This window comes from Rhincodon typus, chromosome 14, assembly GCF_021869965.1.
Source record: "Rhincodon typus isolate 14 chromosome 14, sRhiTyp1.1, whole genome shotgun sequence".
Lineage (NCBI taxonomy): Eukaryota > Metazoa > Chordata > Chondrichthyes > Orectolobiformes > Rhincodontidae > Rhincodon > Rhincodon typus.
Window position 1 is genome coordinate 55,819,761 of NC_063345.1, and position 24,705 is coordinate 55,844,465.

General features: G+C 42.8%; 1 protein-coding gene across 2 annotated transcripts in view; it reads right to left on the reverse strand.

Moving 5' to 3' along the window:
• pcdh19 (protocadherin 19) overlaps positions 1 to 18,340 on the reverse strand; it is a 112,091-nt gene extending 93,751 nt beyond the window's left edge. For both annotated transcript variants that reach the window (XM_020528961.2, XM_020528960.2), the window contains exon 1: positions 15,799 to 18,340. In XM_020528961.2, coding sequence (XP_020384550.1) covers positions 15,799 to 18,267 — 2,469 coding nt within the window. In that variant the 5' untranslated portion in view covers positions 18,268 to 18,340. The remainder of the gene's footprint in view (positions 1 to 15,798) is intronic.
• Positions 18,341 to 24,705: the final 6,365 nt, after the last annotated feature.

Here is a 24,705-nt window from a genome sequence, read left to right on the forward strand (position 1 = left end):
TACATGTGACAGACAGTATATTTTGGAATTTTAAAGGCTATTAGCAATAGTTTGGCAGGTGCTGTTATAAATTAAATCTTCCCAGACTAAAAGATTGATTGAAAGTGCTTCCTCGAATATCTAGGATCCATCAATTCAGAATTCCCAATGGTGCTCTCACTTGGTTTGTACCGCATCAGACATAATAGCTGCTGTAGCTTCACCTTTATGAGCTGCTTTTTATATTTTTGTCCCAAGACTTTATTATACCCAAGATAACAAGAATGAAATCCGACTCTAGACCCGAAGAGGCAATGCTGACCCCACTCCTTGCTTCCGTGGAAGAAAACTCTACTGTTAACTGTCTTGCAAGTGAATGTACTGGACTGCACTGTCCCATTGTATGATCCAATTTTATCAATCCAAACTTCCCATTGCAGGACAGCAGCCTCTTATGTTTCATTCCCCCACTTCCAGTTTCACAATGGGCTATGCTCTGAATCTGGTGGTACCTGGAGACCAACACATGAGGCCAATTCCCAAGGCTCTCATTGCTGAAACTGACAGCATTCACCCACCAGCGGAATCAGATTTCCCTGATTTATTCCTGAGACCTCAGTCTGTTTGCTCTATGCACAGAAATCAATGGAGAGAATTAAACATCAGCCTTCAACTACAGTGTGCAGTTAAAGCACCTCAAAAAAACACAATTCCACAAGATCTGACGAAAACGCATAACTCAATGGATGAGTAGCATATTTCAAAGCGCTATAATGGATAAATTGTGTTCTTGTGAACTGCATTGACACATTTATAATGCATGGTTGGCAGTTCCTTCCAGACTGCATGTGAGATGTGGTCTACGCTCCTTATTGCACTGTCTGATTTAACAAAGGATGTCATGACACCTGGTTAAAGAATGTCAGCTGACATAACAAATTTTACAAAAGCTCTCTATAAAATAATACAATCAAGGTTAGATCTATCTGAAATTTTTAAGTTTTCCGAGTTGGCAGGAACCTACAATGGTGTGGTATTCACCTTTCTAAAGCTCTGTCTTTTATAATTTCTTTTTCTATCCCTTTATTGCTTTTGCTGTTTGCATCACGAGTTAAAAAATTTCAGAGTGTGAACAGTCTAATATATTTTTATGCTCTAGAACAGAAATTGTTGCCTAAATAAATGATTTCCATTAGCAATGGTTTACTGAGTGTCTATAGCAAGGGAGCAGAGACTTTCCGATTCATGTCACATTTCCAATGGAAGTGAAATAATAGGGCACATAAAAAGAGCACAGTAGTACAACAGCAACTTATACTGATACAGACTCTTTAGCACAATGGAAGTGCTTCACAGGAAGTATTGGGTATAAAGTTGACAGAGCATTAGGCGAGGAGACCAGAAGTTTGGTCAGGAAATAGGTTTTGAGCAAAAACAGGAAGTTGCTGGAAAAGCTCACCAGGTCCGGCAGCATCTGTGAAGAAAAAAATCAGAGTTAACGTTTCGGGTCCGGTGAGCCTTCCTCAGATCTGAAACGTTAACTCTGATTTTCTTCTTCGCAGATGCTGCCAGACCTGCTGAGCTTTTCCAGCAACTTCTGTTTTTGTTCCTGATTTACAGCATCTGCAGTTCTTTCGGTTTTTAAATAGTTTCCGAGGCTTGTCACACTTTAACATGCAAAAGATTCCATCTATTTAAGAGCTAGAGAAGCAATTGTTGAGCCAGTGTAATCCTCACTTATGTGGTCACCTTGATGACCTAAATTAGATAACTTCTATATCCATCAACGAATACTGTATTTGGGTTGAAATGTAAACCAACTGGTCCCATGTCTTTGAAAAGGCAGATTATCTCCACGTTATTTCACTTTATTCAGCTAACCAGAAAATCAGGTCAAACCATTTTGAAGACTAGCTATTAAATACATCACACGGTTCTACTTTTGAAAAAAATCAAACGTTAATGCAGCTGCCCTGATAATTGTGGCATTATCATCATAAAAAGGTTAATCTAAGTGAGTCAGTATTGTCAGGCTAATAGGTTTGTTCTGGATACATGCAGTACACAACAGAAAAAGTTTTTCACATAAACATATTAGAAGCAAGCAGTACTTTCAGATGAGATCCTAAAATTATCATTCATGCAGACAGGTGAAGTGAGACTTGCAAAAGATCTACAATTCTACCACACATTTCTTTTTACTCAATGTGTAACGCAGCACTGCCTGCTTCACAACATCCTGCTATTATCTAATTAAGTAGAAAGTTTAACGTCAACACTTACTGTATTATGTGCATCACAAGTTGGCATCATCATTGGCTAAAATGTATTCTAAGCATCCACTCAGAAATGATCTTTTCTTTGTCGATTTTCACAAGAGAGAGACAACTGCACAGTGTAAAATGTGAAAATACTCCACATTTAATGGCTTGAAGAGTAGTGGGTTTTAAAACAGTCTTTATTACCTTTGTTCAGAACAAGATTTGACACCTATTCCCTTGTCGTTATTGTGCAGCAATATGATGGATGGGTTCAATCTAATTTATGTCTCAATGATAAAGACTGAAGATCCCCTCCTAAAATCTATGGTTTTGACTCCTGTCATGATGGAACCTGCCTTTACATCCTTACTGGCTCATACAAGTGGTCTTATTCCATACTGCTGCTTGAAGTTGCCAAAGAACTTGTTCCTGTGAAACGTGTGACAATTTTAAACTGACTTTTCTTTTGCAGACCAGTGTGTTGTGTATTATTCTCCCTTCGGGTTGTTGTGCTGCCTTCTGCAAATCAGTCCTTTGCACCAGACCCAATATCTATGTTGGGCACCACTGTGTAAATACTGGTCTCAGGTATGCATATACTTCCTTTGGACATTTTATATGAGGCATGCGGCCCACATTGAAGGAACTGCATGTCAATTGTTGCCTGCACACCCATCATGTAAAAAGCAACTGACAGGTACTTGGTAAAGGGAGTATTTTGTTCCAGGGCAACAGCAAAATAGCACCAATACTAGGAACCTGAAATAAAAATGAAATGCATTGCAAATACTCAGCAGGTTGAGCAATGTGGAAACAGAAACAGAGCTAGCTTTGCAGATTGATGCCATTTTGTCAGACTTGGAAAGAAAATTAGAAATGCAGCAGGTTTTAAGCAAGTACAGAGGCAAAGTGGTGGGACAGGCAAACGTGGTTGGTTTGGGCGGTGAAAGAATAAAACAGTTAGGCCTTTGATAGTGTGGGAGAAGCCATTAAATTACAAAGAAGAATAGTGCTGTGAAAGGAAATGGCAATAGAACAAACAAGGAAACAAAAGATAAGTCTCGAAGAGATGCAACGATAGAAGAGGCAAAGGATCTGAATTGTTGAACCTAGTACTGAGTCCGGAAGACTGCAAAGTGTCTAAAGAAAAGACAATGTGCTGTTCACAAGTGTAGGAGATCAATAACAGGACATGAAGATGGAATGGGACAGAGAATTAAACAGGCAACTGAAAGCTCATGTTTATGCTTATATGAAGGAGAATACATACAAGCAGCATACAGAACATTATAAATTGAGAACTAAGGAAATAAATCACTGTTTCACCTTGAAAATATGTTTGGGGCTCTAAATGGTAGGAAGGGAGAAGGTTAAGGAGGAGGTGATGCATCCTTTGTACTTGCATGGCAAGGTCCGAATGGGAGGGAGGCAGACCAGAGTGTTGCAGAAGGACTGGCCCCTTCAAAATGATAAAACGCAAGAGAAGCAGGTATCTGGTGGTGCCATGTTGTTACTGGGAATGGTGATGGGTGATCTGGCAGTTCTGGAGATTGGTGGGATGGAAGGTGAGGGCAACAGGAACTATTACGGTTCTGGGAAGGACGTGAAGGGAATGGCAGCAGAAGTGAAGTAAATGGAACCGACACGAACTGCCTGTCAACCTTGATGGAAGAAGTTTTGACTGAGGAAAACATACTCATAAGGTAACACAATCGGACGTAAACAATGGGAAAGGAGAATTTAGGAGAATGGATTCCAGTTTGGATAAGAAGAATAATGTTAGGGAATGTAATCAAGGAAGCACGGGGAGTTAGTGGGCATACATAAGACATTGGCCCATAGATTATGCACAAGAATGGAAACATTTGTAAGGAGGAACAAAGAAAGCTCACATGAAGGCATGTGTAAGTAAGGTTGCAAATTAGAAGCAAAGATGATGAAACTTTTCAGTTGGTGGTAATAGCAGGAAATGGCATGATACATGAGCTCTCTTCATGATACCCTGGTTCACAATTCAATCACTTCCAATGCCCTCACCTCTTCAGAGGAAAACTTCCCATACAAGACAAGAATGGAATACTTGTCTCATTACTCCTCCCTTCCCACTGTCAAGTTTCCCAAATACATTTTCCAGGTGAAACAGCAATCGTTCTTCTTCCACGTGAGTATACCACATGCTCTGCTCATAGTGTGATCGCCCTTTACATTGGAGACGCCAAATGCAATTGGGTGACCACTTTGGGGAACTGCTACCTTCAATCCATTAATGTGACCTTGAGCTTTCAGTCAATTGTCATTTTAATTCTCTGTCTTGCTGTCGCATTGACTTCCCTGTCCTCAGTTTAATATTCTCATGAAGCTCAACATTATTGTGAAAAATGGGTGGTATGGACAAGTTGGGCCGAAGGGCCTGTTTCCATGCTGTAAACCTCTACGACTCTATAAGCTTCATGACTGGCACTTAATCTTTTGAATAGGCACTTAACACTGGCTGGATCAGTACGCCCATTTCTGAAGAAGGGTCTAGGCCGGAAACGTCAGCTTTCCTGCTCCTCTGATGCTGCTTGGCCTGCTGTGTTCATCCAGCTCTACAACTTGCTATCTCAGTATTATGCTCAACAGTTTCTGATCAAGACCTGTGGCCTACGTTTTTCAGATAGCAGTTATAAGTGATTTGGCATTTCTCATTTACAGCTCATGTAGTCACATCTTTTGTTTCTGCCTGTGTTTCATTAGTATCACCTCTGCCCTTCCCCCAACCTCGTTTTTGCTACTTGATCGTTTCTGCCTTTTACCCTCGTCATATATCTTCTCTTTTGTTCCTTTTCTCCCCGTCCACGTTTCTCCATTTCTCTACTTCCCTCAAACTTATTACATCCCAAACTTCTTCAAGTTCTGACCAAAGGTGATCCGACTGGAACATTAACACTCCCTCTCCAAAGAAATTGAGTTATTTCCAAAATTGCTGGCTTTATACATCTCTTTATATGTTTCCATATCTCTGTGCTACAAAAGATGCTGGAGCTGATGGCTTTCTGCAGACTTAGCAGTGATTTCTGATTCACTCTCACCTACCTCTTCGCTTTGTTGCACATGGACAAAGTCGAGGGTTTTCAACCAAGCCTAGTTATTTTGACTAAATTCAACAAAGAAGTTGTAAAGGACCTTTGCACATACGCATTCAAAAGGAGACTGCCAGGGGTAATTTTCAGGCAATTGTTAAACAATGCAATTCAACCTCACCCATTCACTGAAATTCCTCATCTGATAACATTAATATGCAAAAGCTAAAACGTGTGTTGGTCATCAATGCCACTCCAACACATTAGTATAGCAAACATAATGCAAATTCACTGCTGTTTCAGGCATATTTTTATAACAGCAGAATCTTAAGATTCTGTTTTATTGTGGGCTCTTTACAGCTATCATTTCACACCTTATTGTGTTCTGAAGTTTGATAAAAGATTTGCAGTGATCATGCTAGACTTTACAATGTAGGGAATCGGTAAAATTAAGGCTTTTGAACTGGCACCCCCCTCCAACATATCGATCTCACATCAATTACTGAAATCACGTTACTTCTTGCCTTTTTAAAAACTCTGTTTAATTAGTGACCAACAATACGGCAATTCATTAACCTTTCCTGTACATAACTACAGTTCCAAAGAATTCAATACCATTACAAAACGGACTCAATTGCTCTTCCTAAAGGCATTTTGCAATGATTCAGCATGCGTGGGCCTCTTGGGACTGGCAGAATCTGCCAGATATAAATTAGCCTCAGGTTCTCATCTGTACACAGGCCCTTGTATCTGCTCCTTTATTGTCGTCTGCCGTAATAGCCTTGCGAGTTGGATGGGGCATCCATGTGCTGGTGGCCTGACACAAAGTTGCCCCACATTTGGATGATGCAGGGTTAGCTCTGTGCCAACTCTCAACTTGACCTCCTGTTATTTAACTTAAAAGAAACACAGCATTTCTATTGCGCCTTGATGTCCTCAAAGCATAACAAAATGCTGCACAGCCTAGAGATGCATTCTGAAGTGTAGTCACTGTTGCAAAGTAGGAAACACAACAGTCAATTTATGAAAAAGAGGATTCCAAAACCCGATGCTTTTTCTTTAAAACAGGAATCTTGGTGGAGGAATACATATTCACCACATTATAGGTCAGTTCAAAGACCACATCATCATATATACTGCAGCTTTTTAAAAAATTAATTCACAAGATGTGGGCGTTGCTAGCTAGGCCAGCATTTATTGCTCATTCCTAATCGCCCAGAGCGGGGTTAAGAGTCAAACATATTGCTGTAGATCTGGAGTCACAAATAGGCCAGATCATTCAGGAGGTCAATTTCTCTCTTCATACTCATCAGGCTCTTAATTCCATATTTTCATTGAATTCAAATTCCACCACTTGCCATGCCTTTGGAGACTTGAATTAAAATTGAAGAAACCACTCTTACCTGCCACTTAACAATAAGATATTAGAAAACCTACTCACTATCAGTGGCTTGTGTGCCAACCTAGATTCAGACAGTGCCTTTAACACAATTAAATTCTAAAGTCAATTCACAAGAGGAATATCAGACATAATTTGACACCAGCTACTTGAAGAGATATTCAGGAAGATGACTAAGAGATGTGTCAAGGAAGTAGGCTTTGCATAAGAGCATCTAATGAAAGACAGAAGTTGGACCAAGTCCCATAAATTGAATGCCCTGCCACCATCTCATTCTTAAATACTGAGATCCAGTATCAAGAAGAGACCAGTTGCTTCAGTGCAGATGAGACAGAACAGAATCTGAAAGAAAATGTCATCCCCCAGGCAGCTCACATGCACCGCCTAGTGGTTGATACTGAACAACACAAAAGGGAGACCTGGGAACATGTTGCCCCATCAACACCAGCCCATCACTTGCATAGGAAAAAAAGATACAATCAGCTCCACCCACACAATATAAGCCTGGCCTCTTGAGTGATAGAATTAAGCCACAGCTCATGCGTAAGTTACATCAGAGTGAAATTACATGGGTCAGCTCGAAACATTAAATTGTGCATGCATTCTATTGATTGCTGCCTTGGACGGGAATTTCTGAAACTGTTGAGCTGCACGGCCACAAAAAGCTGCCTTTCTAAAGCTTTTGGCAGGACATACCAAACGCCTCCCTTGTTATTGAACCCAGAGCTTTCAATGAGTGTACAGTATTAGTCAATAAGGACGAATCCCCTCTTTCTTTTTCCAAAGATCACTGGGGGAAAGTACATTCTCTTCCTAGATTGCTTAATGTATATGAGTCAACTGACAGCTTAGGTTTGAAAAATCTGTTGCCACTTCGATGTTCTGCTTCTATATTTAAGCACAGCAGGAACACGAATGCCCTGATCTGTTCTTATTTTGACAGATCTGCTGTTTTCTCCCCCTATGTTGTATGTATGAAAAGGTCAAATTAAATGATCAGCAGTTGATGCAGTTAAAACGTTCCATAAATTAGGATATGTTACTAATTGTGGCACTATCTCAGTAATATATTGCATTTGGCACAATGATCTATTGAATACATCTGCTACATCTGGGTGACTATTTATACGTGGAGCAACAGGAGTAAATTCTCTTTCAAATGAGGTTTCCGATTCTCCCCCTCCCGCTGGGCCGTGCTTTGACAGAGAGGGCAGATGACCTATGTCAATGATTTTTCAAACTCAGCACTGAGCTGGCTGATATGGTGCTGGTTTGCTGAGGAGAATACTACTCTCAGATTTCCAGCAACAATGTTCTATAACTGGCCTTTATGGTGCAGTAGACCCTTTAACTTTACCTCCCAGTTCTTGTTCTACACCTTCCCTTACTCCAGTTGCCTTGGGCTGCCTCTCTCCATTCCGTTTTATTAGGCACCTCTGACACCCAGGTCTCAACCATCTCCATCTTCCAGCACAGTACTGTGATCTCAATGATTCAGTGTAATGCAGCACCTTTCAGCATACAGACTCTCGCATAGTAATGTATCGCAAAGTGAAACACACTTCTTTCAACAGAAATTAAATCAATTAAGCTCAAGCAGATAGCTATTTTTAAAGTTTAGCCAATAGGAGACTTATTATATGAACTAGTGATAACAAGAGACAGCAAACAGGCAGCACAATTAAGTCTCTATATTCTTAGCCAACCAATTTCGCATTGATATGCATTGCTTTTGTCGATTCTATTCTGACCATTTTCTCAGCATTCAGCAGCAACTGATAATGTAACCCCTTTAGCTATCATGAATGTCTTAAGTTGAGTTTTTGATTATTTCATGTCCTACCTAACATAAACCATTTGACTCTCTTCCCTTTAATATTTAGATCAGACACTGCTCTCCATAGACAAGTGAGAAACAAGGCAAGGATTCAGACTACAAATGTCTGGAACTCGATCTCATCATTTAATGCTGTGGAATAGACAGACGTTCATACAACAGCAGTTTCAGTCCTCTCATTGATTTTGCTTCAGGTCCCATACTGTTTAAATGTAGCAATGTAACTGGCATCAGAGAATAGACTTCTGCACTGTTGTAATGTAAAACCCCTGAGTGTTGGTCTTCATTTGTCCCTTTTTAATGGTAAAAAGATATCTATACTCAGTGCTTTTGTCCAGGGGCTCAGCTTTGATGAGAGCTTGCCCTCTGCATGACATTAAATGAGATGTCATTGTTATGCAAAGTGTCAGGCCTCATCCAATCTTTTATGTATATCACACAAACACAAAAGGTGGTAGTTTAGATGACAATGGGGAAAAAGTAAAGAGTGCACATTCTTTCCAAGGTGACTCCATGCATTAGTGAACTTCATGGATCTCTTTGTAACCTTTACAGCCTTTATGGAATCTGCCCATACAGGGGAATTTCACACAATAGATCCAATGATTCCAACCCATCCCTATAAGACTGTGGCCTTTACCTTAACTTAATGAATGGCAATGAGGGACATGCCTGCAGACAGTGCCCAAATTAAATGAAAACCGAAAGAACTGCAGATGCTGTAAATCAGGAACAAGAACAAAGTTGTTGGAAAAGCTCAGCAGGTCTGGCGGTATCTGTTAAGCAATTCAGTTTACAGGATTGTACCAGGCAGTGGAAATGTGTGCAAAAGAGCCCGAAGTAGTGCTCTATTGCATGTATAAAAAGCCAAACTTTAACACAACACAGTTGTCAGAAAAATACAAAAGCAATTATAACTAGTGACTTTGTATTGTCTAAACTGATGCAGTTTTTTGGGGGGTATTTGATTTATTATTAATTCTCCTGCCTGTGTGATGGCATACATTTGCATTTATCAATAACAACTACATTATTTTGTGACTAATACCATCAAAGTTAAAAAAAGACTTGTATTTGAATAATATAGTTCATGAAATTGGGAAATCCAAAAACATCTTGCAAACATTGAAACATTTTTTCAAACACAACCACAATCAAAGAGTAGAGACAAGCTAAGGAAGAAAAGTATTTATATGTAAAATGATAAATAGGCCATGACAGGAATGGATGAAGACTACAAAGTTAAGAGTAAGTCATCAAATAAGGCTAGAAATTGCAAAAATAACAAAAGGTCAAATCAAAATACTCTGCATCTGAATGCGCATAGCATGTGAAACAAAACAGATGAGCTGTTAGTACAAATCAAAATGAATAAGTAAAATCTGATATCCAATCTACATGAACTGGATTAGCCCTATAAATACTGTGGCTACAAGAACAAGTCAGAGGCTAGGAATCCTGCAATAACTAACAATCCTCCTGTCTCCCCAAAGCCTCCAACCATCAACAATGCACAACTCATGAGCCTGATGGAATATTTCCCACTTGCCTGGATGACTGCAGCTCCAATAACACTAAAGGTGAACACTATCAAAGAGAAAGGAGCCCAATTGATTGGCACAACATCTACAAACATTCTTTTAAAATGTAATCTTTGCTATGAATAATGGAAACCACTGAATACTGTAGATTTCCAGAAGGTATTTGATACAGGGCCATATCAAAGGTTATTGTGAAAAATAAAAGGTCATAGTGTAGGGAGTGCTATATTGACATAGACAGAACATTAGTTATCTAACAGGAAACGGAAAGTAAGCATTATGTCATTCTATGGTTGGCAAGATGCAACATGGTGTGTCACTGGGATCAGTGCTGGGACCTCAATCTTTCACAATTTATGAAAATGACATGGGCAAAGGTAACTGAATAGAAATTTATCGTCACATTTACTTTTATTTGAAAAATACAGTGAAAAGTTTGAGAGGTCGCTTACGATGGCACCTATATTAACGACAGAAGTCATACATAACAATAAAAACAAAGCAAAACTAAGACAAAGTCTATCAGAGTTCAGCTAATGGCTCCTGGGCTCAGGGGAAGCTGATTAAGGAACATTTATCCGGACAACACAGCCAGGAGGAGACCACCATTCCAGGAGACTAATAACTGGAAATGTTAAAACAATAGTAGAGAAAGGAAAAGGAGTAAAAGCAGACAGAGTAAACGAGTTCCGGGCTAAGGAGAATTCCTACAATATGGAAAGCAGGCCATTCTGCCGTCACACCACACCAACCCTCTGAGGTACATCCCACCCAGACCCACCCCTCCTACTGTATCCCTGTAACCATACATTTCCCATGGCTAATCCACTTAGCCTGCACATTCCTGGACACTATGGGCTATTTACCATGGTCGATCCACCTAACCTGCACATCTGTGGGAGGAAACCGGAGAACCCAAAGGAAACCCATGTAGACATGGGGAGAATATGTAAACTCCACATAGTCACCTGTGAATGGAATCGAGCCCAGGTCCCTGGCACAGTGAGGCAGCAGTATTAACCACTGAGCCACCCTGAGGTAGCAAAGTACATACGTTGTGAAAAGTACATACAAAGGTAGGGAGGTTATGCTTGAATTATACAGGATACTCGCAAGACCATATTTGCAGTACAGTGCACAGTATTGCTCACCTGACTTATGGAAGGGTGTAAATGCATTGAAAGCAGTTGAGAGAAGGCTGACAGAACTTATACCTTGAGTCAGGAAGTTGTCTAAGGCTGGGCAGGCTTATGCTTGTATCCACTGGAGTTTAGAAATGAGGTGACTTGACATAAACAAGAAAGACTCTAAGGAGCCTTGACAAGATGCATGTGGAAAGGTATTTCCTCTTAAGAGAGAATCTGGAAAACGGGACCACTGTTTAAAAATAAGGGATCACTAGTTTAAGACAGAGACGATGACAGAGGTGGTGGAAACAGCGCCTTTAAATGTAATTTCATGCAGAGCTAGGTAGATACTTGATAAGCAAGTGGATGAAAGATTATTGGGGGCAGGCGGGAATGTAATCAGATCAGTCATGGTCTTACTGAATGATGGAAGAGGCTTGAGGGGCCAAGTGATCTACTCCTGCTGTCATTCATGCATGATTGTATGTTTTTCTCTCCAAAGTGGTGCCAGACCTGGTAAGTATTTCCAACACTTACTGTTTTCATTTCAGATTTCCAGCATCAGCAGACTTTTGCTTTAAACATTTGAAATGTGGCCAACATTGCAAAATAGAATGTACAGCAGCAAATTTCCACTCAGCAAGTTTGTAGATATAATGATTTGATAATGATCTGGTAATCTCTTCATTAATTCATTCTAGAATGCAACGTCGTGTTTAAATCATTAACATCAGAAACGTCATAACATCTTTAATTTGGTCTTTATCAGGTACTAAGAATGTTAAAGCCTTAAATTATTGAAACTACAACTTTATTTGAATGTTTGCAACCTTCAAAAAGGGCAGGTGCCATCCTCATTCAACTCACTTTCTTCACTTTGCTCCTTCTGATCCCACATAATACTTTTTCCAGTAAATGACAGAAAATGGCACTTGCCCTTGGTTCCCAGGCAACAATTCTCATGGCTGAGTGCCTACATTCATAAGGGAAACTCAGTGGGGATTTCACCCCCTCACCTGCCATTTAATTTTCCTTCTTCACTTCCCATAAGTGCTTCCTGATCTTTGCTTAGTGCCTGCTACAGCAGTGTGGCTACATTTAAAGAGGTAGCCTATCAAATTGATTCACACCTGCCTGTGATCTGACAGTCCTTCACCACACCGCCAACTCAATTTTGAAAACTTTAGTCAAGATGAATGTTTTACTTGTATTAGTATGATGCCATGCAACATAATATACTGTTCTACAACAACTAACAACTGCCTAACGTAAAATGCAGCACATTCTTTTCACCAAGAAAGGTCAATGATCGGACATTAAGGAGATGATAAAATTGTGACTCTTGCTGCAGGTGGAGAAATCTAATTTTCAAATTTAGATGACCCAAACAAATGTGATGTACTGCATGCAGTGAAAAATAAAACTTCAAACCATTTATCTTCAAATCTTGCATACTTCTTGAAATTCTTGTTTAGAGAGCAACATGGTAAACTAAAAGCTGTTATTTTTCCTCATCAAGTACGGAGCTTGTGAAAAGTATGTGGCCCAAGCCGTGGGGGTCGCACAATGTCACATGTTATAAAATCAATGCTGCCTTCTTTTTGGCTACTGTGATTACTGTGATTGTGGCAGATCAAGAGAAAATGAGCTAAAAGCTCACAGCAAAGCAGCTGCTGGGGGCAAGCAAAGTTGAGTCCTGTTGACTCTACTGCTACAGTCCTATGTACCCTGGTGTTACATTGATGTCAAGTGCAAGCACAGACTTTCTGATGGAAATTCAAAGATTCTTTTTAGTGGAGGTGGGGGTGGGAGGCTTGGTGGACAGAGAATGCTTAAGGTTCTGTGTGGGAACATTCAAGCCAGTCATGACTATTGATATGTAGCGATACTACCTTACAAGAATTAGCTTTGTGTCAGAAATGCAAATTGCAGTACTCCTCTTGCTGAACGTAAGATCCTGACTGTGCAGTGTAACCTTCTGAGAATGGCTGTAGCTTTAAACATCATTCCATTCATTACAGTATATTAATTAAGCATATTACATTGATCTATGAGTATACTTCATTCTTTTTTCTAATATTTACCATCAAATTTTATTTTAATTCCTTTTTTTAAAAAATTAGGCAGTTGATACTACAATGAGTTAAATCTAGCTTTTGCACAGATCATATTCATTACATTCTGCAAATCTTTTTTTCTGCCCACTGAACAACACAACTTTTCCATCAATTATTTAACTGACACATATGACTGATTCGATCTGTCTTTGTGTCCAAGGTAAAAGAGAACAATTAGGCCAAGTGAGAATTGAGGCCCAATTTGGAACATGTTTTGGGAGGGCAAATTACCCACTATCTTCTAAACATCACTAACAGTTTCCCACTAGAGCAAAATCTTCCTCAGGCAATTCAGCTTTAGAACCTTGCATTTTGGCCAATTGTGATTATGTTTACAGCAATTTATGCAGCATGGAAATGAAGAGAAAGCACTTAGACTGTCAGTATGCACCAGTTTGATGATTTAAGGGACAATGCCAAACACACACTCATTTTTGGACGCTGTTCTCACTATTTGTATTAGAAAACGCAATTGTCTACTATTTCAATAGGAGTTGAAGCTACTTTGTAAGCTCAGGAAAAATACTAAGTTAAAAATTTCAAGTAAGTTAAATGATGTACTGCCAGTAAGGACAGTTGCTAACTCAGGAGAAAAAAAATTGCTCTCTTTTTTAATAAAAATATCTGATGTAGTTTGCCAATATATTGAAAATGCCTCGTTACTAATATTCCTCTTTGCTTTCTGGTGATTAAATGTTTATGTCTCCAAATCTACTTATCTGAATTTTTTTAAATTTCTGCTTTCATGTTCCTGGATTTTCCCTCTTTCTTCATTTTAACTTTTTGAAAGGTCATAATAACTTAAGAAGCTCAACTCTTGTTTTCTGTTTCTCATTTTAGAATGGAGATAAGAAAAAATCAATCTGTCCTTATTTTCAGTAACTTTCAATGCCCTCTATTGTCGGAACAAGATGCTTACCTTCATCTGAACTCATTTCAAACCTACAGCTGTCACATTGTCCATGTTTTTCAGCTATATAAATTTGTGCTTAGTTAATAAATTGCCTTTCTTATCACATTTAACTCATTTAGTCTATTCCTTGCAATATTTATGGTTCATGATTGAATACTTCTTAAATACCAACCTCTAATTTACCACCATCCACAACTCAAAATGAACAGCTAACAACAATGTAGAACTCCACTAAGTTTAAGTCAGTGGCTTGAAACACCCAAAGTGCTGCAAGTTTTCAACCCCATGTACCCTACCTCAAGCCCATAACCCCTACATTTTGACAGGAAGTGTAATTCCACATAGGAATGGGGTGTTGTGTTGTTTGGTAATACAGAACTTGAATACTGCTAAGAAAAAACACTTTCACAATCTGAGATAACAAGGTGTAGAGCTGGATGAACACAGCAGGCCAAGCAGCATCAGAGGAGCAGGAAAGCTGACGTTTTGAAGAAATCTGAAGATGGGTCCAGACCTGAAACATCAACTTTCTTGCTCCTCTGATGCTGCTTGGCCTGCTGTGTTCATCCAGCTCTACACCTTGTTATCTCAGATTCTCTAGCATCGGTAGTTCCTACTAACTTTGACAATATGTATCTTTTTTCAGCGATAATTAAAGTCAACTCATCATGCCCATTGTTTCGTTGACTTCTTGAAATATTAAATGGAGCATGTAAAATCACTTTCAAACCCACAACAAAAATGAATAGGTGGTTGTAAGCTACTGTATTACAATACAGTTGATTATCCTCTGCTGCAAAGCTTTCTGAGTCAGAACTGCAGTAAAATTAAGTGAAATGAATTGTAAAAATATGAGCAAAAAACCTAGAAAGGATGCAACATGGAAGGCCATTCAGCCCATCATGCCTGTACTGGCTCTTTTTGGAGTGATCCAATTAAAACAATTTGTTTCCCATTGCTCTGCCATTTCCCCTTTTGATTTGAATGTTACTTCACATACTGCATCCTGCTGCCTTTCAAACAGTGCATTCCAGATCACTGAATTCAGTAGGTTTGCTGAATAAGATTCACCAGCGCTCACACCATAAATAACTTTGTAAATGTACTGGATTGTTGTAAAGTAGTTCAACTGATACTTTTTTTTTTTGAGAAACTGCATTTCTCACCAACTGCAGCCTGTCAGTAACTTTTTTGTTCATGAAACTACATTTCTCACCACCCCTAGGCTCTCTTTCAGTATCAGGCGATCACAAATTTAAAAAAAAAGCAAAGTTCTGTGAATGCTGGAAATCTGAAAATGAAATCAGTTAAGTGCTGGAGAAGGCAAGTCTGGCAGCACTTGTGGAGAGAGAAAAACAAAGAGTTCAAGTTTCAGGTCAATGCCATGTGGACCTGAGAGTCACATTGGACTTGAAACCTGAAGTTTGTTTCTCTCTCCACAGACGCTGCAAGACCTGCTGAAGTGTCTCTGGCACTTGTACTATTTCAGGCAGAAGGCGACGTGGGTCCGTCTGACCTCGCCACAGAGCGGCATTGACCTGCTAGCCTCCACTAGCACTCACCTCGGGAAGCGGCATGCCATTGATGATGAGGTCTGGCTGTTGCTGGGAGCCCTGGGTGCTGGCGAAAGTGTGGTACACGTGGTTGCCCGCGGCGTTCCTCGAGTTCTGGCTGTCGACGTTGAGGAAGGTCGCCTCGGACCTCCGGCACCCCAAGGGCAAAGTCTGCTGGTGGTAGTCGAAGTAGTTGAGGGAGGAGGTGAGGGAGGAGCAGCTGACCACGTTCATCTTGTCGGTCTCCTCCATGTCCCTGGGCACCAAGCGGATGTCGTTCTTGCTGATCTTGCCTTTCTTCTTGGGCTTCTTCTGCTGCCCGTAGGAATACTCGGCCACCCTGCAGTTGTAGGTCCTGATCTCCTTGTTGTCCCGCTTGCACTTGACCGCCACGAAGATCATGGTGACGAAGAGGATGGCGGCGATGGAGCCCAGGGCGATGATGAAGATCAGCGAGAGGTTGAGGGAGCCGCCGGACTCGCGGGCGTCCAGCGCCGGCGACAGGTAGACCACGATCAGGGCGGTGGAGGAGAGCGCGGGCTTGCCGTGGTCCTGGGCCACCACGACCAGGTCGTAGGCGGTGTCCGAGCCGGCGTCGGCGAAGCGCCGGCTGGTGCGGAGCTCGCCGCTCGCCGCCTCCATGCGGAAGTAGCCGCGCCCGCCGTCGGCGATCTCGTAGCTCAGGCGCCCGTTGTCGCCGTCGTCGTAGTCGTCGGCCCTGAGCACGGTGACCAGGTAGCCGGCGGGCACACCGCGGGGGATGTAGAGCTCGGCGGTGCCGTTGACGAGCGGCGGCGCGGAGATGAGCGGCACGTTGTCGTTGGCGTCGAGCACCAGCACTCGCACCGTGGCGTTGCTCTGCAGCGGCGGGGAGCCGCCGTCCCTCGCCAGCACCTGGAACTCGAACGACCGGGTCTGCTCGTGGTTGAAGGAGCGGAGGGCGTAGACGTCGCCCGAGGTGGGGTTGATGGAGACGTAGGTGAAGACCGGCATGTCCTTGACCTGGGACGGGGCGATCTGGTAGGAGACGGTCCCGTTCGAGCCGAGGTCGAGGTCGCGGGCGGACACCGACAGCAGGTGCGAGCCGGGCGTGTTGTTCTCCTGCACCATGACCTGGTAGACGGGCTGCCCGAACACCGGCGGGTTGTCGTTCTCGTCGCTCACCCTCACCCCGAACGAACGGGACGACTGCAGCGACGGCGAGCCGCCGTCCTTGGCCAGCACCGTCAGGTTGTAGAGGTCGCGCCGTTCCCGGTCCAGGCGGCCGTCCACCAGCACCGTGTAGAAGCTCTCGTACTCCTGCAGGCGGAACGGCGGCTCCCCCAGGAGCTGGCAGCGGACCCGGCCGTTCGGCCCGGAGTCCCGATCCGACACCCGCACCAAGCCGATCACGTAGCCGGGCGGGGCGGCCTCGCTGACCTCCACCGTGCCGCTGTTGACCGAGAAGAGGCTGATGACCGGCACGTTGTCGTTCACGTCCACCACATGCACGGTGACCTTGCAGTGAGCCGGGATGGGGTTCGGTCCCAGGTCTTTCGCCTGGACGTCGATCTCGTAGACGGTGCCCTCCTCGTAGTCGATGTCGCCGCGGACGGTGAGCGCCCCGGTGCGGGGGTCCAGCCCGAACAGCTGGCGGGTCCTCTCGGGCACGTAGCTGTTGAACGAGTAGACGACCTGCCCGTTGCTGCCCTCGTCCGGGTCCGAAGCCTTCAGGTCGGTGACCAGCGAGCCCACCGGCGCGTTCTCCAGGACGCTGACCGTGTACGAGGCTCTCTCGAACCGGGGGTAGTTGTCGTTCGAGTCGATCACTCGGATGTTGAGCTGGGTGGTCCCCACCCGCGGGGGGTCTCCGCCGTCCACCGCGCTCAGCTGGTAGCTGTACCGGGACTGCTTTTCCCGGTCGAGCGGCTTCTCCACCACCAGTTCGGCGAAGCGGGAGCCGTCTCCCCGGCTCTTGATCTCCAAGCCGAAGAGCTCGCTCGGGCTCAGCCGGTAGGTCTGCACCCCGTACTGACCGGCGTCCGGGTCGTAAGCGCTCTCCAGCGGGATCCGGGTGCCCGGGCTCGCCGTCTCCGAGATCTCCAGGTCGATCCTCTCGGTGGGGAAGCTCGGCGAGTTGTCGTTCAGGTCCACGATCTCCACCTTGATCACGTAGATCTCCATGGAGTTCACCATCTCCTCCAGCGAGATCAGGCACTTGGCGCTCTGGCGGCACAGCAGGTCGCGGTCGATCTTCTGCTTGGTCACCAGCAAGCCGGTCAGCGGGTTGATCTCCACCAGGTGAGGCGCCGAGTTGGAGAGGACGCGGAACAGCGGCACCGTCTGCTCCCAGGTGGAGAAGCCGGCGTCCTTGGCGATGTTGCCGATCACCGTGCCGGCTCTCTCCTCCTCCACGATCGAATATTTCAGATTGACCACGGCGCCGGCAGCCCGAGCCCACAGGAGCAGGGTGAGCAGCGGCGCAAGCAACCAACCCATCCCCGCTCCGGGAACCTGTTGATGATATATATGTATATATAGAGGGGGAGAGAGAGAGATAAAATCCCCTGGATTCACTGCCCACAGCTCCCAGTCATCATGCGAGGGCTTTCTCTCTCTCTCTCTCTGGGTCCTCACACTTGGTCCTCTCGCCAAAATCGAATGGAGATGCAAAAAAGGAGGGAGGGACAAAACAATAAATAAGAGACGCAAACACTTATGAGTTCACCTTGAAAATATCCCTCCCCTTTGCAAACGAAACGGATTTTCGAATTGCAGCCGTTGCAGTGCACCCTCAGAAAACCTCTGCTTGTCCCTTCCTGCACTCACTTCATGTCGAACTCTTCACCATCACCCCCCCCCCCAACACACACAAGCACCCCCCCCCCCACCTCTCCCTCAAGACGTAGCAGCAGGAGGGTTAATTCAGACGGCGATCCCAGCCTGCGCTCTTTCCACCCGCCCCCCTTCCCCTGCCTTTCCGACTGGAGTTCACTGTGGACAGGAGGCACATTAGCGCATCTGGAGCGGTGTGGAGCAGGAGGTGGGAGTAGGGGATCGCTGCCGCAGCTCCGTTGTCTGAGCCCCTGCCATTGCAAAGTAGCGAGTGAGCCGCGGCGACCCGGCTTGGCTTGGCGCGGCTGAGTCCCGGGACCGGGACTCCGAACTGCAGCCAATCGCAGGGAAGCGCCGGCGTTGATGGACAGCAGCAAATTGACAAGTTCTTTTGAACACTTCCAGGAGCTCAGGGAGATGAGCCACCGCTCCTCAGATCCTCACATGGGAGGTGGAGCTTGTGCGAAATGCCAGTGTGGGAGTTGGAGTATGTGGGAGTCTTGTGTGTGTATGTGTGAGCGCGCGTGTGTAAAATAAATCAAGTTGTACACAGCTTGCAAATTGAACACAAATTGTTTCGTTCGTTTTCCGAACGGCGGTTTCGAAACGATTCCTTTTTTTACGTTTTGCACTTTGGTGGGAAAACAAATGCGATGCCCCTCGAAAGAGACTTCGTTTATTAGAAGTCTCATTAGGTGGCTGGGAAGTAGCGGATTAACGCGGATATAATTTGGAGAATCAATCTATGTGCACCAGCATAATTGTTATTGTGTTTAAATACCGTAATTACAGCAGAGCAGAGGCGGTGTCTACTTGCGTCGTATAGTCATCTCCTGTGCTGCAAAAATTGCATTTTTTTGGACATCGGAGAGATTGAAGGTAGATCTCTTCCTAACTTAAGCATATTAAACGAAAACACATTTTCTGTAACATGAACAAAGGCTACTTTTTTGGGGGTGGGAGGAGATGGGGAGGCAAATTTTATTTCGACATTGACTTATTCTTTTCGAATGTGAGTGGAAGTAATCAGTTTGCCGCTTTTCTTAGATAGCGTTTTGTTTTAAAGTCACCCCGAAAGAGCCGCATTTCCGATCTGCCGACAGATATGGCACAATTCCATTTCATTAAAGTCGTGGCCAATGGTTGACTTCGTACCCTGGCACCGGCAAGGTTTCGTTGTTTTGCACAAAGCTCAACGGGTTCATTTAAATTGATAACACAACCATAGTTGGAGTTCTTTGATGGTATTCTGTGGTCGACTCTGTCGGAACTGGGTGATCAATACAGCTGAAGTGGCGCCTGTACTGTTTGATTGAGTACCAGAATACAGTCTGAATGGGATTCCGTGCCATTATAAGTCCCCCAGGTGAATTGAAATGGAGGGAGCGAATCAGGTAAAATGATCAACGCTGTAATGGGTCCTCATATTAAAGCATTCAACGACAAACAATAACGCGTCAGCCGAATCATGTTACCCCGGGGGAAACTAAATAGGATGTCTATGTAACAATGTCTTTCTCAGCTAAATAATAGCAGATTCAGATCCAAGGCCCCGATTGCATTACTTCTGTGACTGCAAAACCACTGGGTGGATCGAAGCGTAGTGTATTTTATTAAAAGGGCAAGATCCCTGCTGCGTGCCAGCCCCTCAAACACCTTTGATCGTTCGCCAACCTTGTTGGGAAAAGAAAACTACATCCTTTGAAGCGCAGCACTCTCCTCCACACACACTCACAGTTAGAGAAGATGACAATGCTAGTAAATTTTGGAGGGTTTTCAATGAAGATGTCCCGAATGCAATGCAAAAATCCGGTCTAGTTGGTCAAACAAGCCAAACGCACTGGTGTAAACTGAGACACTCGCCCCAGACTATCAGACTGCAGACCGCTATGTGATCAGGGACAGTGTGGGGAGCGCTGCTGTTGCTGTTAACAGTTTGTTTACTGAGTCGGCACTTGCCGTACAGTGTGAGTGAGACTGGATAGACACAACCTTTTTCTTTGCTAAACTGTGATGAAGTCAAATCTCCGCGATTTCTAACCAGGGCTGGAAAAGTAAACGCGCACGTTCTTCCACTCTTGGCACAGTGGTATTTAGATGCTCTCATTCGGTCTGTGCACAAATCGATGTGAACACTGAGGATGCCTTGACTCCTGATTTTAACATTTAAGTTTTTTTTTGGGGGGGGGAAAGGGATGTCTCAATGGTGTTGACTTCTTGGTCACGTGTTTGTGTAATCAGATTCGTTTACTCTTTTTTGACTACTGTGTCAACCTGTGCGGAATGAGGAAATGTACTGAATTAGTCTACATATTCAATCTCATCAATTAATCTGAAACTCCTTTATTGGTCGAACGACGTCTTAAGCAGTTGGGAAGAAAATTGGGTGGCGGGGGGGAAATGAGCCTCACCAGCGCCACACAGTGGGGAAAATTAAATGGAATCCCAGACCCGATCAAGGGGACAAGAGCAGCTGATCCCAGAATAACGCAGCTGCCCATTGAGTGAATGGCTGGCTTCTCACTGTCAGATCAATGTTTGCCAAGTGTCACAGATTTTTTTTTCCGTATGGAGACGGCTTCTCTGCACAGTCGCAATTCTAGATTTAATAGTGTTTCAGCTCATACCCTGTTTTGTTTTACACTGCAGTGATATTAAAGACACAGTATGTGGTACAATGATAATGGTATGCCTCGTATGCCAACGTAATCATTGTTTTCACTTGCAATTAAGGTGCTTGGCGGGTCCTAACAATGGGCTTAATTGCCAGATATCCTCATTTAAATAGTGCATTTGCTTTGAATTATGTTCTCCAAAAAGCGCTGCCGTCTTAGATTTGTCGATAAATGGTGAGGTTAAGTAGGTTTTTAACTAAGTTGCTCTTTGGGAACATAAAATCATATTCCTGTTATTTCGTCTGATGTGGGAAGGCTGACTGGATATTAAGTGTTAAGAAAAATGAAAGTTGATTTATGAATTGATTTGTCTTCAGTTGATTAGTTGATTAGTCTTCAGGCTCGCTAAAGCACATATTTACATGTTATACTCTTATGGAGAGCACTGACACTTTTACATTTACGTGAAGAGAGATTTAGCGAAAAAAAATTACAAAATATTATAGTGACCTTAAAGAAATACTGGAGACTTTAGTGTCATCCACTGGTGGAAGATTAAATAGAGGAAGTCTTGTTTTGAATAAGGTTTCAAGTCCGTGAGTGGTTAGAATGACACATGAAAACTGCGGTATCCTTACACTGCATAATCTCAAAAATCCAGTGCACAAAACTAAACTCTCAGTTTTTTTTAACACAGTGCTGCAGGCAGTTTTATGACAGTTTTAACTCTGTGTGTGATAACAGCATTTTAAAAACATGAATATTCATCTGATTTAATTTTCATGAGTCATGAAAAATGTATGGAAGCTTAACTTGTACTAATGGGCTTTTAATTAACATGCGAATTTTTCAGACCAAAGTTTAAGTTGATCCTGGGTGTAGTCTTGTAAATCGGCAATTGCAGTTTGAAACAAGCACTAGATGTTTTGCAACAATTGAAATAAATTATGTCACATTATTACCTAAACGATTGACCATACTATTTTGTGTTAAAATGTCTGAATAAGCAATGTCTGCCTGACAGCCATTAAACAGAGTGTTTCTGTTTTGCTTTATCCATTTGTAGGTTACCCCTGCTCTTCTATTATGATCTATTAGTCTTATTTTAATTGTGGTGTGGGTGCACTCTGTTATGACCAGTTGGTGCTAATTGCATATGCTTTGGCCTTCTTATATTTGATATGCATCAATCAAGTTCCTTTATTATTTCATGTCAACACAAGAGAGTTGCATACTCACTTGACATATAGCATCATAATGAATGCTGATGCCATGAAAATAAGGTGAAATTGAGCAACAGTTTCAATTGATCTATCAGCTGATTTAGAGACTGATTTTGTGTTTCGGATTTTAGTGTTCCTGAACCCATTTTTAATTCCTTGTCAAAGTATAGCAACAGGATGTTTCTTTCAACGAGTCGCTCCTTTATATTCTTACCTCCTTTTTGCATTTTCTCCTTATATTGACCTCTCTGGTCTTTTGATGATTTCAGATTTTTTGGTCTGAATTGTTCTCTTTTCACCCTGGGTATACAATCACTTTACGTTTCTCTCCCCTTAAGTTTTAGCCTGATCCAATGGCCCAGCTGGTCTCTTCTATCATACTCCTCTTTGCTTTTCTATGTTTGGTCTCAGCCTCAACAGACATCCTTTTAATTTTGCTAATTTTCTACAGTTAGAGTGTTATTATAGAAGCCTGCATGGTTCCAGCTGTGCCTGACCTTTTGTATGATGGAATATCTTTATATGTGGAACGTCTTTTGTTCCAATCATGCTCACATCCCCTCCCCGAGCAATTCTCTTTTTTTGTTGATGACTGTTTTGAAGCTGTTTCCTGCTCGCATTCCAATTTGGAAAATATAATGGATTGCACTTCCAATTTCACTAATCCTTCACTGTAATTCTTCCCCAGACTTGTCCCACTCTTCATCTCTGTCAAAATCTATAGGCATATATTACAAGTTCACTGTCTTTCAAAATTACTTTTACTTCTTCCCACAACACTTCCTATAAAGCCACCATCTCTTTGCATAATTTTAACTTTGTCTCATAGCTGATCTGATGATTTCAATTTCCCCACAATAATCTTTGAACTGTTCTTTCTTCTCATCTGAGATATTACGTTAGTTTTGGTAATTTGAACCCTTGTTTGTACATCATATTTTGGATTTCCATTTGTCCCATCTGACCCCTTTCACAATCACAACAATGATTCCCTTCTATCCTTACCTTGTATCCAACCATGCCTTCTTAACTCTTATTATCCATCCTGACATCTTTTTCTATATTTGCTTGAATCCAATATCCACTACCCACATTATTATCATAACAATAAACACATTCCCCATTCACTTCTCTGCCTACCTGAAGGACTGTTCCTCTGTAATACTTTTGTTCATTTTCTATTTCACATGTAAGATTGGAAAACAAAAATATATCAAAAGAATAAAGGGATGTGGGGCAAAGCTGATATATGGCATCTTATCACAGATCAAATGTTGAATAGCAGAAAAGGCTCAAGGCTAAATGGCCTATCTCTTGTCTTACATTCCTGTGTGAATTCCTTCATTACAAAGGCTCCTAGGTTTCTTTCCTTTAGAACTCATCAATGTAACTGTAGCATATGCAAAATTTGCATCATCCACCCTTACCAAAGGCCTCATAGATGCCTTTCATATTTGTTAACAATTCATATTCAAGTCTCTCCTCGCACAGTTGTTGCTTATGTGTTTCAGTATTACCATAGAAATTCTACAGTGTGGAAACAGGCCATTTGGCCCAACAAGTCCACACCACCCCTCCAAAGAACATCCCACCCTGATCCAATCCCCTACCCCTACATTTCCCTTGTCTAACCCACCTACCCTAAACACCCCTGGGCACTACGGGCAATTTAGCATGGCCAGTCCACCTACGCTACACATCTTTGGACTGTGGAGGAAACCAGAGCACGCGGAGGAAACCCACGCAGAAACGGGGAAACAATCGCCTGAGGCTAGAATCGGACCCAGGTCCCTGGCACTGTGAGGCAGCAGTGCCAACCACTGAACCACCGAGCCAAGATCAAATCTTGTTTTGGGGAAAAATTGCAAAAAGTATAAATTGTGGTTAAAGTGAGTCCTGGTGCTAGCTCAAGTGTGGCTAAAGTGGAAAGCCCAGGGTACACCCAGACATTTCAATCTGAATCTGTTCCTTCTATTTGTGTAAAGTACCAGCAGATAGAAAGTTTAGTTAGTATCAAACTTGGTTAACGGTGCAGAATCTGCAGAGGTGAAAGCTCTTATCGGTCTGCAGTTCAACGTTAAGTGGGAAGTTGTGCTGATGGTAAAAATAGTGACTAGTGAGTTATGGCAAGCTAATCACCATTAGATTGTTCCTAATGGTGGTGAGATGTTAACAAGAGGTCACAAATTTAAAATAATCACAAAAAGAATCAAGGGAGACATTAGAAAAATAATCCCTATTGAGAAGATAATTAGAATGCAGGT